This window comes from Somniosus microcephalus, chromosome 5 (assembly GCF_052327205.1).
Source record: "Somniosus microcephalus isolate GS21.2 chromosome 5, FLI_Smic_1.0, whole genome shotgun sequence".
NCBI classification, from domain to species: Eukaryota; Metazoa; Chordata; class Chondrichthyes; order Squaliformes; family Somniosidae; genus Somniosus; species Somniosus microcephalus.
The window spans coordinates 304,939,819-304,959,902 of record NC_140991.1 but is presented as its reverse complement, the minus strand read 5'-3'; the positions used below and the strand labels follow the sequence as shown (position 1 = coordinate 304,959,902).

Sequence of the window (20,084 nt, the reverse complement as noted above, 5' to 3'; positions counted from 1 at the left end):
TGCGACATAGTGGAGTACTCGGCATAGTGGAGTACGCGGCATAGTGGAGTACGCGGCATAGTGGAGTACGCGGCATAGTGGAGTACGCGGCATAGTGGAGTACGCGGCATAGTGGAGTACTCGGCATAGTGAAGTACTCGGCATAGTGGAGTACGCGGCATAGTGGAGTACGCGGCATAGTGAAGTACGCGGCATAGTGGAGTACGCGGCATAGTGGAGTACGCGGTATAGTGGAGTACGCGGCATAGTGGAGTACGCGGCATAGTGGAGTACGCGGCATAGTGGAGTACGCGGCATAGTGGAGTACGCGGCATAGTGGAGTACACGGCATAGTGGAGTGAGCGGCATAGTGGAGTGAGCGGCATAGTGGAGTACACGTCATAGTGGAGTGAGCGGCGTAGTGGAGTACGCGGCGTAGTGGAGTACGCGGCATAGTGGAGTACGCGGCAAAGTGGAGTACGCGGCATAGTGGAGTACACGGCATAGTGGAGTGAGCGGCATAGTGGAGTACGCGGCATAGTGGAGTACGCGACATAGTGGAGTACGCGACATAGTGGAGTACGCGGCATAGTGGAGTACGCGACATAGTGGAGTACGCGGCATAGTGGAGTACACGGCATAGTGGAGTACACGGCATAGTGGAGTACTCGGCATAGTGGAGTACACGGCACAGTGGATTACACGGCATAGTGGAGTACGCGGCATAGTGGATTACACGGCATAGTGGAGTACACGGCATATTGGAGTACACGGCATAGTGGAGTACACGGCATAGTGGAGTACACGGCATAGTTCTGTACGTGGCACAGTGGAGTACGCGGCACAGTGGAGTACACGGCATAGTGGAGTACACGGCATAGTGCAGTACACGGCATAGTGGAGTACGCGGCATAGTGGAGTACGCGGCATAGTGGAGTAAACGGCATAGTGGAGTACGCGACATAGTGGAGTACGCGGCATAGTGGAGTACGCGGCATAGTGGAGTACGCGGCGTAGTGGAGTACGCGGCGTAGTGGAGTACGCGGCGTAGTGGAGTACGCGGCGTAGTGGAGTACGCGGCGTAGTGGAGTACGCGGCATAGTGGAGTACGCGACATAGTGGAATACGCGGCATAGTGGAGTACGCGGCATAGTGGAGTACACGGCATAGTGGAGTACACGGCATAGTGGAGTACACGGCATAGTGGAGTGCACGGCATAGTGGAGAACACGACAAAGTGGAGTACGCGGCATAGTGGAGTACGCGGCATAGTTGAGTACGCGACATGGTGGAGTACTCGGCATAGTGGAGTACACGGCATAGTGGAGTACACGGCATAGTGGAGTACGCGACATAGTGGAGTACGCGGCATAGTGGAGTACGCGGCATAGTGAAGTACTCAGCATAGTGGAGTACACAGCATAGTGGAGTACACGGCATAGTGGAGTACACGGCATAGTGGAGTACGTGACATAGTGGTGTACGCGGCATAGTGGAGTACGCGGCATAGTGGAGTACACGGCATAGTGGAGTACACGGCATGGTGGAGTACACGGCATGGTGGAGTACACGGCATAGTGGAGTACGCGGCATAGTGGAATACGCGGCATAGTGGAGTACGCGGCATAGTGGAGTACGCGTCATAGTGGAGTACGTGGCATAGTGGAGTACACGGCATAGTGGAGTACACGACAAAGTGGAGTACGCGGCATAGTGGAGTACGCGGCATAGTGGAGTACACGACAAAGTGGAGTACACGGCATAGTGGAGTACGCGGCATAGTGGAGTACGCGGCATAGTGGAGTACGCGGCATAGTGGAGCACGCGGCATAGTGGAGTACGCGGCATAGTGGAGTATGCGACATAGTGGAGTACTCGGCATAGTGGAGTACGCGGCATAGTGGAGTACGTGGCATAGTGGAGTACGCGGCATAGTGGAGTACGCGGCATAGTGGAGTACACGGCATAGTGGAGTACACGGCATAGTGGAGTACACGGCATGGTGGAGTACACGGCATAGTGGAGTACGCGGCATAGTGGAATACGCGGCATAGTGGAGTACGCGGCATAGTGGAGTACGCGTCATAGTGGAGTACGTGGCATAGTGGAGTACACGGCATAGTGGAGTACACGACAAAGTGGAGTACGCGGCATAGTGGAGTACGCGGCATAGTGGAGTACACGACAAAGTGGAGTACACGGCATAGTGGAGTACGCGGCATAGTGGAGTACGCGGCATAGTGGAGTACGCGGCATAGTGGAGCACGCGGCATAGTGGAGTACGCGGCATAGTGGAGTATGCGACATAGTGGAGTACTCGGCATAGTGGAGTACGCGGCATAGTGGAGTACGTGGCATAGTGGAGTACGCGGCATAGTGGAGTACGCGGCATAGTGGAGTACGCGGCATAGTGGAGTACTCGGCATAGTGAAGTACTCGGCATAGTGGAGTACGCGGCATAGTGGAGTACGCGGCATAGTGAAGTACGCGGCATAGTGGAGTACGCGGCATAGTGGAGTACGCGGTATAGTGGAGTACGCGGCATAGTGGAGTACGCGGCATAGTGGAGTACGCGGCATAGTGGAGTACGCGGCATAGTGGAGTACGCGGCATAGTGGAGTACACGGCATAGTGGAGTGAGCGGCATAGTGGAGTGAGCGGCATAGTGGAGTACACGTCATAGTGGAGTGAGCGGCGTAGTGGAGTACGCGGCGTAGTGGAGTACGCGGCATAGTGGAGTACGCGGCAAAGTGGAGTACGCGGCATAGTGGAGTACACGGCATAGTGGAGTGAGCGGCATAGTGGAGTACGCGGCATAGTGGAGTACGCGACATAGTGGAGTACGCGACATAGTGGAGTACGCGGCATAGTGGAGTACGCGGCATAGTGGAGTACGCGACATAGTGGAGTACGCGGCATAGTGGAGTACACGGCATAGTGGAGTACACGGCATAGTGGAGTACTCGGCATAGTGGAGTACACGGCACAGTGGATTACACGGCATAGTGGAGTACGCGGCATAGTGGATTACACGGCATAGTGGAGTACACGGCATATTGGAGTACACGGCATAGTGGAGTACACGGCATAGTGGAGTACACGGCATAGTTCTGTACGTGGCACAGTGGAGTACGCGGCACAGTGGAGTACACGGCATAGTGGAGTACACGGCATAGTGCAGTACGCGGCATAGTGGAGTACGCGGCATAGTGGAGTACGCGGCATAGTGGAGTAAACGGCATAGTGGAGTACGCGACATAGTGGAGTACGCGGCATAGTGGAGTACGCGGCGTAGTGGAGTACGCGGCGTAGTGGAGTACGCGGCGTAGTGGAGTACGCGGCGTAGTGGAGTACGCGGCATAGTGGAGTACGCGACATAGTGGAATACGCGGCATAGTGGAGTACGCGGCATAGTGGAGTACACGGCATAGTGGAGTACACGGCATAGTGGAGTACACGGCATAGTGGAGTACACGGCATAGTGGAGTGCACGGCATAGTGGAGAACACGACAAAGTGGAGTACGCGGCATAGTGGAGTACGCGGCATAGTTGAGTACGCGACATGGTGGAGTACTCGGCATAGTGGAGTACACGGCATAGTGGAGTACACGGCATAGTGGAGTACGCGACATAGTGGAGTACGCGGCATAGTGGAGTACGCGGCATTGTGAAGTACTCAGCATAGTGGAGTACACGGCATAGTGGAGTACACGGCATAGTGGAGTACACGGCATAGTGGAGTACGTGACATAGTGGAGTACGCGGCATAGTGGAGTACGCGGCATAGTGGAGTACACGGCATAGTGGAGTACACGGCATGGTGGAGTACACGGCATGGTGGAGTACACGGCATAGTGGAGTACGCGGCATAGTGGAATACGCGGCATAGTGGAGTACGCGGCATAGTGGAGTACGCGTCATAGTGGAGTACGTGGCATAGTGGAGTACACGGCATAGTGGAGTACACGACAAAGTGGAGTACGCGACAAAGTGGAGTACGCGGCATAGTGGAGTACGCGGCATAGTGGAGTACACGACAAAGTGGAGTACACGGCATAGTGGAGTACGCGGCATAGTGGAGTACGCGGCATAGTGGAGTACGCGGCATAGTGGAGCACGCGGCATAGTGGAGCACGCGGCATAGTGGAGTACGCGACATAGTTGAGTACTCGGCATAGTGGAGTACGCGGCATAGTGGAGTACGCGGCATAGTGGAGTACGCGGCATAGTGGAGTACGCGGCATAGTGGAGTACGCGGCATAGTGGAGTACGCGGCATAGTGGAGTGCGCGGCATAGTGGAGTGCGCGGCATAGTGAAGTACTCGGCATAGTGGAGTACGCGGCATAGTGGAGTACGCGGCATAGTGAAGTACGCGGCATAGTGGAGTACGCGGCATAGTGGAGTACGCGGCATAGTGGAGTACGCGGCATAGTGGAGTACGCGGCATAGTGGAGTACGCGGCATAGTGGAGTACGCGGCATAGTGGAGTACGCGGCATAGTGGAGTACACGGCATAGTGGAGTGAGCGGCATAGTGGAGTGAGCGGCATAGTGGAGTACACGTCATAGTGGAGTGAGCGGCGTAGTGGAGTACGCGGCATAGTGGAGTACGCGGCAAAGTGGAGTACGCGGCATAGTGGAGTACGCGGCATAGTGGAGTGAGCGGCATAGTGGAGTACGCGGCATAGTGGAGTACGCGACATAGTGGAGTACGCGACATAGTGGAGTACGCGGCATAGTGGAGTACGCGGCATAGTGGAGTACGCGACATAGTGGAGTACGCGGCATAGTGGAGTACACGGCATAGTGGAGTACACGGCATAGTGGAGTACTCGGCATAGTGGAGTACACGGCACAGTGGATTACACGGCATAGTGGAGTACGCGGCATAGTGGATTACACGGCATAGTGGAGTACACGGCATATTGGAGTACACGGCATAGTGGAGTACACGGCATAGTGGAGTACACGGCATAGTTCTGTACGTGGCACAGTGGAGTACGCGGCACAGTGGAGTACACGGCATAGTGGAGTACGCGGCATAGTGCAGTACGCGGCATAGTGGAGTACGCGGCATAGTGGAGTACGCGGCATAGTGGAGTAAACGGCATAGTGGAGTACGCGACATAGTGGAGTACGCGGCATAGTGGAGTACGCGGCATAGTGGAGTGCGCGGCATAGTGGAGTGCGCGGCATAGTGGAGTGCGCGGCATAGTGGAGTACGCGGCATAGTGGAGTACGCGGCATAGTGGAGTACGCGGCATAGTGGAGTACGCGGCATAGTGGAGTACGCGGCATAGTGGAGTACCGGCATAGTGGAATACGTGGCATAGTGGAGTACTCGAAATAGTGGAGTACGCGGCACAGTGGAGTACGCGGCACAGTGGAGTACGCGGCACAGTGGAGTACGCGGCACAGTGGAGTACGCGGCACAGTGGAGTACGCGGCACAGTGGAGTACGCGGCACAGTGGAGTACGCGGCACAGTGGAGTACGCGGCACAGTGGAGTACGCGGCACAGTGGAGTACACGGCATAGTGGAGTAAACGACACAGTGGAGTACACGGCACAGTGGATTACACGGCACAGTGGAGTACGCGGCACAGTGGAGTACGCGGCACAGTGGAGTACGCGACAAAGTGGAGTACGCGGCATAGTGGAGTACGCGGCATAGTGGAGTACGCGGCATACTGGAGTACGCGGCATAGTGGAGTACGCGGTATAGTGGAGTACGCGGCATAGTGGAGTACGCGGCATAGTGGAGTACGCGGCATAGTGGAGTACGCGGCATAGTGGAGTGAGCGGCATAGTGGAGTACCCGGCATAGTGGAGTACGCGGCATAGTGGAGTACACGGCATAGTGGAGTGAGCAGCATAGTGGAGTACCCGGCATAGTGGAGTACGCGGCATAGTGGAGTACACGGCATAGTGGAGTACACGGCACAGTGGAGTACGTGGCATATTGGAGTACACGGCATAGTGGAGTACGCGGCATAGTGGAGTACGCGGCATAGTGGAGTACGCGGCATAGTGGAGTATGCGGCATAGTGGAGTACGCGGCATAGTGGAGTAAACGGCATAGTGGGGTACGCGACATAGTGGAGTACATGACATAGTGGAGTACGCGGCATAGTGGAGTATGCGGCGTAGTGGAGTACACGGAACAGACTTTATTGGTACACAGTAAAGTTGATCGGCCTTTAACTGTAAACAGAGAATGGCTTTTCAGTTTCTGTACCTTTTGAGCCCCCTGAGATACTATTGAAAACCATGATCCTTTATACACCATATTTTGACTGCATCAAAGTAAAATGTTGTAGATAAGACTGTATGATGTGTCTATTCCCAAATCCTTTGAAAACAGACTATCCATGTAAACAGTTGTAGTTTGTTTGCTTCAAAACTACCTCCCCTAAACTAGATTTCCCTTCGTATTAGTCCCTACACCCTTTTTAAGAAAAAGCTTTACCAGCTAATGGATTCGCTACCCCTGTTTTATTACCCTAAAACTAAAGTTACATTTTATTACTAGCACTTATTTCCTTACGCTAGCACGTTACATAGCAGAAGACAAGCCATGCTTTCTCCTCACGATACTTCAGTCACCCTGTTTATATTGGAAAGCCTGTTGCTTCAAGACACAAAGAAGTTCGACTGTTAACCCTTAACTCCCCAAGATGTCCAACGTACATCGCTCCAGGATGTCCAACAACACCAAGAGCAACCATCTAAAAGCATTTAACGTACTCAGTTATGGATCACTTCAGCAACATGTGGCTCCACAATCCTTTGTAATCTCACTGTACATAAGCATCATAATAAATGTTCTCATACAGTGTTAATACGTGGATATGAGAAGACTGATGCTGAATTCCTACATTTGCTACTTCACTTCTTTTATATTACTTTTTGTTTTATACGTACAGTTCATCCTCCTTAGTATATAATTGCAAAGATTTAGCTGGAACAGATGCAAACCTATAGATATTTATACACTGCTGACTAACAGTGAAATGATTAATTGAAGATCATGCATAACTGTCAGAAATAGGAGATGGGAAACCAAGTATTCCTCTTTTAGTGTGGTCACTGCCAAAATGGCCATCAGTGGGTTATAGACTGAAATGGAAGGGGATTGTTTACATCCAGTTTTTCTCTGTCTGATCATCATAACATCAGGTGTAAGTTTGGACAATCTTAAAAACAGACCAGTGTTGGGAGAGGAAAATTCAATGTAAGTCAACTTAAAGGATTGCAGATAATGAAAGAGGAGTGTCATAATCGGAGAACACAAATTCTAAAAGCTTTCAGAGAGTCTCAAAAGGCTTCTCAACCCATTTGCCATCTTAGCTGAGGCATGGCACTAAGGAGGGAATGGGAAAAAAATTGAAGGAAGAGGAAAGCCAATGTGCAGGCAAGCGACGGAGCAGATTAAAATCTGACCTTCTGTTTGATGGCTGCTGAAATGAAAGTGATGTTTTGGAGGAGGACTTTCTCAGTCCCTCCATAGTACCATCCCCACAGGTCAGAATAGCTGCAAGGAGGTGAAGCCAAGTTTCAGGCCACAGCTGAGCGATGTTGCCACTGCGTGGTGGCTGCACGGTAGCTGCAGATGCCCGTATAACAGATGACAATAATCCGACATGTGTCTCTGTGTTGACCTGGACTCTGAGAAGGCAGTACTGCATGGTCATTGCCAGGCAGATGTTCCAGGGCCAGTAGAAATGTGTGGTGGCATGCTATTAGCACAGCCAATCAGGTTATGCTGGTTCTTGCTCAACCTGGCATACCTTCTTTCATGCCATGGCACTGTAATTAGACCAAGCATCCAATATTATAGTTATCAGGGATTCACATATCTGAGTGATGCCATCTAGTTTCCTTTGTTGAGATGAACTTCTAATGGTATTAATTGTCTGCCCAAGTGAGATACATCCACCTCTTTCTGCAGACCTCGATATGTGGGAACCAGCGGATGAGCATCTTTCTTGCATTCAGAACTGTCTGCTGTCCCTCTGCAGGTCCTCCCTCCATGTCAGATTGGCCGATTCCCATTGGGAAACCCATTGATGCCAGGAGTGGTGCAGGGGACAAAAGAAATTGTCAATTGTCATGAAGGCATTGTGAAAGACACCTTTGTGATTTCCTGTGTCCCAGTTTGAATTTCATTTGAAACAGAGGATGGGGGAGATATTGGGTCTTGTGTTCAGCAGTGAGCTGGATGTTTTTCCGGCTCCTGCAGTAAGGAGGCTCCTACCGTGTTGCTGCGGTGCTGCGCATCTATCCTGGCAAACACTCACATCAAAGCATTAACATCTAAGCTGGTGACAGGCAGCTCTGGGACTTGGGCCTGTCTCCATCTGGACAGAAATAAATTACTGTATCGAGCTGCTCTAAATTTCCAGATTGCTAATAGACTCTAATCTCAATACTGGAAACTTCAGAGAGCTGAAAAACTGGCTTTTATTATCTCAAGGAATTCATTATAGCAAGCTTCAAACTCCCCACTTGTTTCTAATGAAACTTGAGCTGAGAACTCTATTAAAAATGAGAGAGGTAGAAAGGGGAGGGAGAGAGGGGCGGGAGAGAGGGGAGGGAGAGGGGCAGGAGAGGGGCAGGAGAGGGAGACAGAGAGAGGGGAGGGAGAGGGAGGAGAGAGAGGGTTAGAGAGGGGAGGGAGGAGAGAGAGGGTTAGAGAGGGGTGGGAGAAAGGGGAGCGAGAGAGGGGCAGGAGAGGGGGAGGGAGACGGGAGAGAGAGGTGGTAGAGAGGGGTGGGAGAGGGGTCAGGAAAGAGGGGTGGGAGAAAGGGGAGGGAGAGAAAGGCGGTAGAGAGGGGTGCGAGACAGGGGCAGGAGAAAGGGGAGGGGAGGGAGATGGGGCGGGAGAAAGGGGCGGGAGAGCGGGCAGGAGAGCGGCGGAAGCGAGGAGAGGGAGAGAGGGGCAGATATTTTATTCGGCTCAAAACGGGGGCCTGCACTGCCCGCCCAAAAAATGGGGGTGGGGTGGAGCGAATCTTGGTGGGGATGGGGTGGTGATGGGGGTAAATATTGGCTGGCTGTGGGCCAGTAGATTTTTGTGGTGACGGAGCGGAAGAGCATTCTGGCTCCAAAAAAACCTTTAAAAACCCCAAACCATACCGTTCCCTGATCCAGCGCTCAAGGCCCAGTAAAACAAAGCCCATTTGTATATTAAAATTACAATCAGGCGTAGGACCGTGATTTGCACATTTAAGCAGGCCCCCCAGCAGCTTTGGGAAGGTGCTGGGGCGCCCATTTTAAAACCTACCTGAAAATTGAATCCAGCAGGTCCTGATACGCAGCAGGTTCTCCTCTGCTGTTCGCCTGTGTTTTAGGCAAAAAACAGGCAGCTGACAGTTAATGTCTGTGCCCCAATAGAGGAGCTGTGTGGAATGGAAGCATTGGTTCAAATTTCTCCGGAATTAGAGAGAAACTTTCAAAGCTCTTTTCTTCAACACATGCCAGAAATCTCGCTTTGGGAATTTTACTGCTTATAATGCGAGAGGTCCCGGACGAGCCCCGCTACATTTAACTGATTGGCCCAGAAATTCGGGTCGGGGGCTTCCCGCGGGTGCAAGCCCCCGACCTACACTTACCTAGCGCGCCGGCAGTTGACCTCTTGGCCTGCGTGGAATTCCTCTCCGAGGCCTGTCCCAGAGGCCGGCACGCTATGCTGGTGTGTTCCAGGGGCGTAGTTAGTGCGATGCGTCCCCTGGGATCACGTGAGCAACAGGCAGCCAATCGGAGCAGGGAATGCTCCATTCATAAGTCTTGACAGATAGACCTGTCAAAACGTATAAATGCTGAGGCTGTAAAACTGTACTTTACCTTCAAATAAATTTTTAAAAAAATCACACTTTGTAAATAAACTATAAATGACATTAAATAACTATTTTAAACAAAAATTTAAATTTTTGAATAAAATAATTTTATAAAAAAAAGGGCTAAAAATAAACTGACCTTGCTTTAAAGTATTTAAAAGTAAAAAACCTGTGGAAAAAATGTTTTAATTTTAAATAATTGACCTCTTACCTTTGAAAATGGAGTCCTTATGGCTGCTTTTCACATTTCTAAAATATACAGACTTACCCGCACGTTAAAACCTGTAAAAAAAAAGGAAGTTCAACGCGCAGGCGCAGACTCCCGCGCGCACGCGTTCGACCTCTGAACCCCTTGGTTCAGAGGATCGGAAGTGTTGGTTTCCCGCGCATGCGTAGTGCATGCACGAAACCGGCACTTCCATCGGGTCCACGCGTGAGTACTCCGTCCGTACTCACGCGTTGGGACCCGAATTTCTGGGCCAATATATTTAAGAAGGAGATAGATAGATTTCTAGACAGAAAAGGTGTCAAGGGGTATGGGGAGAGAGTGGGAATATGGTATTGAGATAGAGGATCAGCCATGACCATATTGAATGGTGGAGCAGGCTCGACAGGCCGAATGGCCTACTCCTGCTCCTACAATTCTATGTTTATAGTTTCTAAAAATGCTAACAACCAAATTGCTATCTCTGTACGCAGATCAATGAGAGCTGGGCTGATTACTTACTGCTCTTTTGCAGTAGCATTTCATTTTCACTCACAATTTGAAAGAATTGAAGTGATGCATGGAATAAGTCCTCAGTAATCCATGCCAGTGTGCAATTAAACTGCAACATCATAAACATGGAAATTGCTTTCAACTATTAGTGAAATGCTATGGTTTTCATAAATAAAGCCTATATTTGGTTGACACCAATGGCTTAGAATCACTCCTATTCATAAGAACATAAGAATGTCTCACCTCCTGACTCCCCAAAGCCTTTCCACCATCTACAAGGCACAAGTCAGGAGTGTGATGGAATACTCTCCACTTGCCTGGATGAGTGCAGCTCCAACAACACTCAAGAAGCTCGACACCTTCCAGGACAAAGCAGTCCGCTTGATTGGCACCCCATCCACCACCTTAAACATTCACTCCCTCCACCACCAGCGTACCATGGCTGCAGTGTGTACCATCTACAAGATGCACTGTAACAACTCGCCAAGGCTTCTTCGACAGCACCTCCCAAACCAACGACCTCTACCACCTAGAAGGACAAGTGCAGCAGGCACATGGGAACACCACCACCTCCAAGTTCCCTTCCATGTCACACACCATCCTGACTTAGGAATATATCATCGTTCCTTCATCGTCGCTGGGTCAAAATCCTGGAACTCCCTCCCTAACAGCACTGTGGGAGTACCTTCACCACACGGACTGCAGCACTTCAAAAAGGCGGCTCACCACCACCTTCTCAAGGGCAACTAGGGATGGGCAATAAATGCTGGCCTTGCCAGCGACGCCCACATCCCGTGAACAAATAAAAAACCCAGTAAAAGTAGAAGCAGGAGTAGCCTGTTTTCGGAGCTGTGAATTACAGAGCGTAATTTCAGGTTATCCGCATGCACCAAATCCGGAAGTTGTGGTCGGTTTCAAAGGCGGAATGATGGTGAACACTGCCATTATCCATTATCTCTTGTTAAGAGCTAGAGGTGACAAAACATACTTGGTTGAAGTCTTCCACTTTTTCATCACAATAATTGCTTGAATGCTACAATTCACTGATTTCTACAACATGGCTGTTACCTTCAGTGTACCCTTGACCTCTGTGAAGGGAATGCATTAAGAGAGAGAATGTTCTGCACATTGTGTTATTGATGGTACTGTTGACTGAAGCAGTGAACGCCATTTCTTCTTATGTGCCTGTACAAGTTCAAGGTCTTTTATCACTTCTGTTAAGTTCCTTTCATTTGGAATTCGTCCTTGCAATGGTTTTTGTTTTGTCATTTTATTTTGATGCGCCAGCAGTGTGATCTGACGGTATAACTTTAAAAAATATTTTCATTGAACCAAGGATACAAATCGAAAGTTCTTGCAGAGAAAACTTGCTTGCCCCTTTATTTTAAGGGTGCCTAGAGCCTTATAGCGTTATTAAAAATATATATATTAATTCACGCGATGTGAGCGTCGCTGGCAAGGCCAGCATTTATCACCCATCGCTAATTGCCCTTGAGAAGGTGGTGGTGAGCCGCCTTCTTCAACCGCTGCAGTCCGTGTGGTGAAGCTACTCCCACAGTGTTGTTAGGGAGGGATTTCCAGGATTTTGACCCAGCGACTATGAAGGATCGGCGATATATTTCCAAGTCAGTGTAGTGTGTGACTTGGAGGGGAACTTGGAGGTGGTGGTGTTCCCATGCGCCTGCTGCCCTTGTCCTTCTAGGTGGTAGAGGTCACGGGTTTGGGAGGTGCTGTTGAGGAGGATCCCGTGCTCCCATGCATCCCCTCTCCAATGTCCTATAGCTTGGCCAGTACCATGAAGACTTCACCTCCACTCTTGCCTTTTGTTTAGCATTATCACCGGTAGTTGTTGCTACTTCCAACATTTAACAAAATATATTTAGTTAGAAATAGTATTCTTGTGGATTGGTTCAGCTTTTAGCATCTCCGTTTAAAGTTTGCTTTTGTTTTGAGAAACACTGGTTTTGATTTTAAGGGAACTTCCAGCAACAAAGACTCTAATAATATCATAAATATTTGTGTTTGTATGGAAAATTGAGTTTATATGGAGAGGGCGGTCCTTTGAGGAGAGATTGAGTAGATTGGGCCTATACTCTCTGGAGTTTAGAAGAATGAGAGGTGATCGCATTGAAACATATAAGATTCTGAGGAGGATTGACAGGGTCGACGCTGAGAGGTTGTTTCCCCTGGCTGGAGAGTCTAGAACTAGGGGGCATAGTCTCAGTATAAGGGGTCGGCCATTTTGGACTGAGATGAGGAGGATTTTCTTCACTCAGAGGGTTGTGAATCTTTGGAATTCTCTACCTCAGAGGCTGTGGATGCTCAGTAGGTGAGTATATTTAATGCTGTGATCAATAGATTTTTGGACTCTAGGGGAATCAAGGGATATGGGGATCAGGCGGGAAAGTGGAGTTGAGGTCGAAGATCAGCCATGATTTAATTGAATGGCGGAGCAGGCTCAAGGGGCCTACTCATGCTCCTATTTCATTTGTTTCTTATGTTATATGTTATGAAATACGGTAATTCTAATTCTAATTAATAGTTGTAGGTGACGAGTATACTCAAAATGGATTTTGGTGAAATTGTTCTTGGGTAATAGCGCATAATGAGCGATAGCGAATCAGGAGCCTGTTTTAAACGCAGCGCGATTTTCTTTTCCACTGAAGTCAATGGAAAGGATAATCGGGTGGGATTCACTATCGCCTGTTTTGTGCTATCGCCCAGGCCCAATTTCACCCCTTTTATAGTTAAAAAAAAGTCCTATTATTCAGAAACCAGGGATGGCTGATTAAGATAGACTGGAGAAACTGGGGTTGTTCTCCTTGGAGCAGAGAAGGCTAAGAGGAGATTTGATAGAGGTTTTTAAAATCATGAAGGATTTAGATCGAGCAAATAAAGAGAATCTGTTTCCAATGGCTGAAGGGTCGATAACCAGAGGGCACAGATTTAAAGTGATGAGGAAAAACGTTTTTATGCAACGAGTGGTTAGGATTTGGAATGCGCTGCCTGATTGGGTGGTGGACACAGATTCAATTGTAGCTTTCAGAAAAGAATTGGATAAATACTTGAAGGAGAAAAAATTACAGAGATATGGGGAAAGAGCGGGGGAGTGGGACTAACTGGATTGCTCTTCGAAAGAGCCGGCGCAGACTCGATGGGCCGAATGGCCTCCTTCTGTGCTGTACTATTCCGTGATTCTAAAATGTTGCACATTCGATTCCTACTTTCCTTTCCTCTCAGCTGGAATAGTAGTGATGATGCTAAAGTTGACCTGGGATGGGGAAAATCAGTCTGGCTTCCTATTTGATGAACGTTTGCTGGAAAATGGAAGTGTAAAAATGTTGGGTGAGGACAGGGCTAGGCTCATCTGGAATAACCCCATGGGTGAATAGCTTGTCAATACGATCTAGGCTCACACATGAAGAATGGGCATTTGGGTAAGGTACCAGAGTGCCGCTGGAATCCTACCCCACCGAGAGCCAGGAGAACATTTGGGGAATAAAAGGAATCTCAATTGGGTGAGAAGGTGGAAACAGCACAGGATTTGATTATAATGCATGCATATTTATAGACATGTACTTACCTTTCCCTCATATTTTTTCCAGCTTCACTCAAATGCAGATAAAGGCGATGGATCGGTCAAGTACATCCTTTCAGGGGAAGGAGCTGGCTCTATATTTGTTATTGATGACAGTACAGGAGACATTCACGCAACAAAAAGTCTGGATCGTGAGCAGAGGATACATTACATTCTTCATGCTCAAGCTTTGGACAGGAAAACCAACAAGCCCCTTGAACCTGAGTCTGAGTTTATCATCAAGGTGCAGGATATAAACGATAACGCGCCGGCCTTTTTGGAAGAACCATACTCTGCTTCTGTCCCTGAAATGTCTGAAGTTGGTAAGGTTTTTGTTTAAACCATTTCAGCCTTCTGCCATGGCAGTTTAATGCTTCATTAGTGGAGCTAATGTTTAGGGTCAAATGATTCTGCACATGTTGATGTATTCCTTCTTTGCGGATTAATTCAATCTGAACTATCAGTGTGGGTACTGATATTAATAGGGCATTGCCTTAATGAAAATGTGTAAACGACACAGTCCCTGAGATTTCTGATCATGGTGCTTGGGGAACACTCTCATTTCCCCGGTGCTGCAGAGAGGACTAATGCTTTGTCAGGTCTCTGCCTCTTTGACGTTGCCCCAGGACTTGTAGGGCTTCCATAAATGGCAGGACTGTGCCTGTGCCTGCAATAGTTGCATGTCCAGTGTCTCCATGGAAATGAGGTGGGACCGGGTGTTCCCGACCCCCCCGTCTCAATTACCACTTCTTACGACCAACAGGTGCCCATTTCCAATGATGCCCCCCCCAAAATGGCCGACCCCTTACTCTGAGACTGTGACCCCCTAGTTCTAGACTTACCAGCCAGGGGAAACATCCGCCCTGCATCTACCCTGTCAAGCTCCTTATAAATGTTTATGTTTCAATGAGATCACCTCTCATTTTTCTAAACTCTAAGGAATATAGGCCTAGTCTATATTAGTTTGTTAATGGGCCTGAGGATGTCTGAGATTGTTCTTGACTGAGATGATCAAAGTATTCATGAAATACGATGGTTCCTGTTTTATCGGGGATGGGTTTGTGGGCAGGAGCTGATTACCTGTAGAAGGCAGCAGGCTTGGGTTGAATACTGGAGATGTGGGGCTTCCTGAATATCCTGAAGTTTGCTAGATTGGCTTCAGGAACCAGAGTATATTTTTACTGAACTATCTGCTGGGAGATTAAACACAGCAAGCTGATTCTGAGATAGGTTATGCTGTACGTGGTCTGTGGAAAGAGTGGCTGTGATGTGCAGAATGTTCCCATGCTCTTTTTGAAATACAGGGGAGTCAAGGGTTATAGGGATAGTGCAGGAAAGTGGAGTTGAGGCCAAGATCAGATCAGCCATGATCTTATTGAACGGCGGAGCAGGCTTGAGGGGCAGAATGGCCTACTCCTGCTCCTATTTCTTATGTTCTATATTTGTATTAATTGCAAATGATGTCCTCAAGTCATACGTAACTTGTGTGCCTCTTCTTCTTCCCCAAATATGTTGAAGATAAATGTAGTCAAACATGTTTTCATAAAGACAGTGGGTGAAGCGAGAATCGCACTCCGCAACTGACCTCTGCTTCTGACTCCGCGGAGTGTCTGTGACCACGGTGGAGTCATCCAGATTTACATGATTGTGGAGGGCACCAGCCTCAGTATAAGCCAATATTGGCTGCCTGCCAAAGCGAGAGGGGAAAGACACAGCGCCACAGCAGCAGGGGGATGCTACTCGTGAGGGTCCTCCCTCAAAAATGAGCAGCTCCCCTGGTCAACTGCCCCATTTCTAAGAAATCCAACATTAAAAAATTGAAACAGTTAGCTCCAGGCTCCTTCATGCCATAACCCGGACCCTAGTGGGCCCCACGTTTGCTCCTTTAAGACATGCGGTGAGTGTAGCCTGCTTGCGAGGAATAGGTGACTTTGGGCCCTTGGTTCCCAAAGCTCGCCACCACTGGGAGTTTTCCTCGCCTCCTGTCTGCATTTGTTGTAGACTCATTGATAGAGATTGATTGCTGTGATTATAGTCAAAAACCTCATTATCGTTGTATCGTGCCACTACCAGGACGGTAGAAGGCGAGCTAGTTGGACCTTAGTGTTTTCGTGTCCCGCAATTCCTAATGCTCTTCTTTGTGTTCAGATCTTTGCCAGCGAGAGAGGTGGGTGCTCTGGGGAATCTGATCGGCCAAGCCCTCCTTGCCACGTTAGGGGCCTTGTATGGAGAGGGTGGAACTTCTGTCCACCTCAGGCCCCATCAAAATCGCTTGGAGGACCCTTCTTAGCATTCTTAGGGCAGTGTCACCTTTAAAATTACAAACATAACCTCCCGATAAATCTGCAAAGTACCAAATGAATGAAAACGATGATAGCCACAGAATGGGCATTACATGGGTTTTCTTCTTCAATGAAGCAGCGCCCACACAGTTCCCCCAGGCTGGATGAAGTCTCACTGCCTTGAATTAATAGCCCAGAAATTCGGGTCGGGGGCTTCCCGCGGGTGTAAGACCCCGACCTGCACATACCTTGCGCGCTGGCCGTTGAGCTGTGGGCCCACGTGGGATTCCGATCCTGGGCCTGCTCCAGCTGCCGGCGCGCAGTGCTTGCGTATCCCAGGGGCGCAGTTAGTTCAAAGCGTCCCCTGGGATCACGTGGGCCATGGGGAGCCAATCGGAGCAGGGAATGCTCCATTCATAAGTTTGACAGGAAGAGCTGTCAAAACTTATAAATACTACGGGCCCCAAAACATCACTAAATCTTCAAATAATTTTTTTTTTAAATCACATTTTTTAGATAAACTATTAATTACATGAAATAACTATTTTAAACAATAATTAAATTTTTGAATTTTTTTTTTCTTTTCTAATGGGGCTAAAAATAAACTTACCTTGCTTTAAAGTATTTAAAAATAATAAACCTGTGGAAAAAATGTTTTAATTTTAATTAATTCACCACTTACCTTGTAAAAAGCAGGCCTTGCAACTGCTTTTTATATGTGTAACTTCTGGAGACTTACCCTCCTGGGAAAACCTGCAAAAAAATGTAAGTTCGATGCGCACGCGCAGCCTCTCCCGCGCACGTGTTCGAACTCTGAACCCCTTCGTTCAGGGAAACGGAATTGCCGGTTTCCCGCGCATGCGCAGTGCATGCAGGAAACCGACACTTCCATTGGGCCTACGGGTGAGTACCCTGTGCGTACTCACCCGTGGAGACCCGAAGTTCTGGGCCAATGTGCATGTGTCCTTCAACTAAGAATTTTGATACAATAGCGGAAGTATATTAGAAAGCAAAATTCTTTCGGCCACACAAGCAACCCCCAACAGTGCTGTTCCTCGTTAATTTCTCACATTAAAATAGCACTCATTATGCAAATCCTAAGAGATACAGTCAGATTTGCAAAGCTTGTACCTTCGAATCAGTTCTGACTTTCAAAAGTAGATGCTTATTGCAATGTTTTTAATGTATTGACCTTGAAAAAGTCAGTCGTATCCAGCTGGTTTCAAATTTGATCTGATCCCCTGCAACGTGCTGTTTGTGTTTAGGCATCTGACACCTAAATCGCAGCTTTAATGTTGCAGTTCTACTCTACTTGCTCTATTTGAATTGTGCTCGATTAGTAAAATATCTATCTGGCAGTGGGCTATAAAGAGGGTAACTTCACAATCCCCACTTAGTCAAAAGTTTCTAGTAAAGTTGTAAACTGCAAACTTTATAGAAATGATACACCCTTCAGGTTCCATACCCTTTGCTATAAATTACCAATAGCTCTTTTTGTATTCCCACTCCGCCACATTTGTCTTCCTTTAGCCTCTCCTTTCTTGAAGGCAGTGACTGATGCTGAGGTATACAGGTGTCAGCAGCTGCCTTGTGTCACACCCAGATGGCTATTGAACCGTGCGAGTCTGGTCAATGAGTGTAGCTGAGCTATTTGATCGTGGGGTATCGGCGCCATTCGGAATCCTTTCCTCACCCAACGCCCACACATGCACTTCCAGCAGAGTAATGATTACCAAAGACCAAGGATTGGACATGGGACCTTCCTCTGTCTGCATGGCTCAGCGTGGCAGATAGTACCTGAACAGCTGTGAATGCCTCGTACTAACATCTAAAATAAAAAATAAAATCAACCTCGGAGACGCTCCTGTTTCGTCACTTTGCCAGAGGGATAAAGCACGGCAGGAGAACCGGAATAATAGTGGGGATCAGACCATGGGAAAAGGTGAGGATGAGGGGAGGAGCTTCACCCAGAGAGTGGTGAACCTGTGGAATTCTCTACCACAGAAGGCAGTAGAGGCCAATTCATTAAATATATTCAAGAAGGAGTTGGATATATTTCTTAAGGCTAAAGGGATCAAGGGATATGGGGAGAAAGCAGAGACTGGGTACTGAATTTGGATGATCAGCCATGATCGCATTGAATGGCGGAGCAGGCTCGAGGGGCCGAATGGCCTACTCCCGCTCCTATCTTCTATGTTTCTATAATTTTAAAAAGAAATAAGTAAAGCATTTGGAGGGAAGAGTTCCACTGGTTGCTACATGTTAGCAACATTGTGGGAAGATTTCCAATTTTCTCTCAGTCTAGTCAAATCGTAAAAGCAGTCTGTGAGAACACATTACAGTTTTGCTAGAGATACTGATCAGAGGAACTAGTCTCATTGTGTCTCGCAATGTCATTAACTCATAGTGGCCAAAGTGAATCTTCCCCTGAGAGAACTTCATTACTTAGTTTGAAGACAATCTTGTTTCTAAATCAGCAGGAAGTACAATGGGTATCATATAATGGGAATTCCCCACCACTGCTGGTGAGCAAAGCATTTTCTGTTAATAATTACTCTTTTCAAAATCTCTGCACAGCATAAATGGAACAAACCAGCATTTGAGCAAATGTTTCCCTTTGTCATTGAGAGAGATGTCCAGATCCCATTAGTTCATATGCATCACATCTCACAGAACTTTCAGTTTCCATATTGCACTTGTTACTAAGCATAAATCATTTCAGACCATGATGAATTTTATGGGCATGAATGTCTACATGTTGTACGTTATAAAATCACATAACAAATGAGATGCTTGGTGAACCTTATTAGTCATGAGAGAATTTCTATTGCTTGGGGTGCTCAGTTTAGATTTACAATATTTTGTTTTCATTACTTTTGCAAAAAATTGCAAATAATTGTTGCTTATTGAAAACATTTTTTGATCCTATTTCACGTGAATGTGCATCCCTAAGTCTGGAAAAAATTCTCAGACAAGAGCACAATGCATTTAGACAAGTCCTGCATATCCCAAACCCTTTCATTCTTTAAGGTTGAATGCTAAATATGTAGCAGGAAAAAAAACAAAGTGTTAGGATTTTCTCGTTGGCTCAAAGAAGCAACTGATTTGTTAAAATACAGATCCATAGAAACACTGGAACAAGAGTAGGCCTTTCAGCCCCTGAAATTTATACAAATATGTATCTGCTGGCTAATAAACACCGTAACAGTACTGAGGAGATAATTGCAGCAAAGTGATTATTAGAAACATAGAAACTAGGAGCAGGAGTAGGCCATTCGGCCCTTCGAGCTTGCTCCGCCATTCAACGAGATCATGGCTGATCATCCAAACCCTAGCACCCGGTCCCTACACCGACAGCCATCCCACCCAAGCCCTATCCCCATAACCCCGTAATCCCACATATTTAATCCCCCCTAACACTAAGGGCCAATTTTTATCATGGCCAATCAACCTAACCCGCACATTTTTGGACTGTGGGAGGAAACCGGAGCACCCGGAGAAAACCCACGCAAACACGGGGAGAATGTGCAAACTCCACGCAGACAGTCACCTGAGGCCGGATTTGAACCCGGGTCCCTGGCGCTGTGAGGCAACAGTGCTAAGCACTATGCCACCATTATTTGAAATTCCAGCATTTCAAGTGCTTTTCTCTGCTTTTCTCTGGGTTCTCTGCTGCTCTATTAGGCTAT

The 20,084-nt window shown here is 48.1% G+C and overlaps 1 protein-coding gene across 4 annotated transcripts in view; it reads left to right on the top strand.

Moving 5' to 3' along the window:
• The window catches only part of LOC147117868 (cadherin-18-like), a 1,002,068-nt gene that overhangs the window by 733,206 nt on the left and 248,778 nt on the right, over positions 1–20,084 (top strand). For all 4 annotated transcript variants that reach the window (XM_085989250.1, XM_085989251.1, XM_085989249.1 and 1 more), the window contains one exon: positions 14,142–14,436. In XM_085989250.1, coding sequence (XP_085845376.1) covers positions 14,142–14,436 — 295 coding nt within the window. The remainder of the gene's footprint in view (positions 1–14,141; positions 14,437–20,084) is intronic.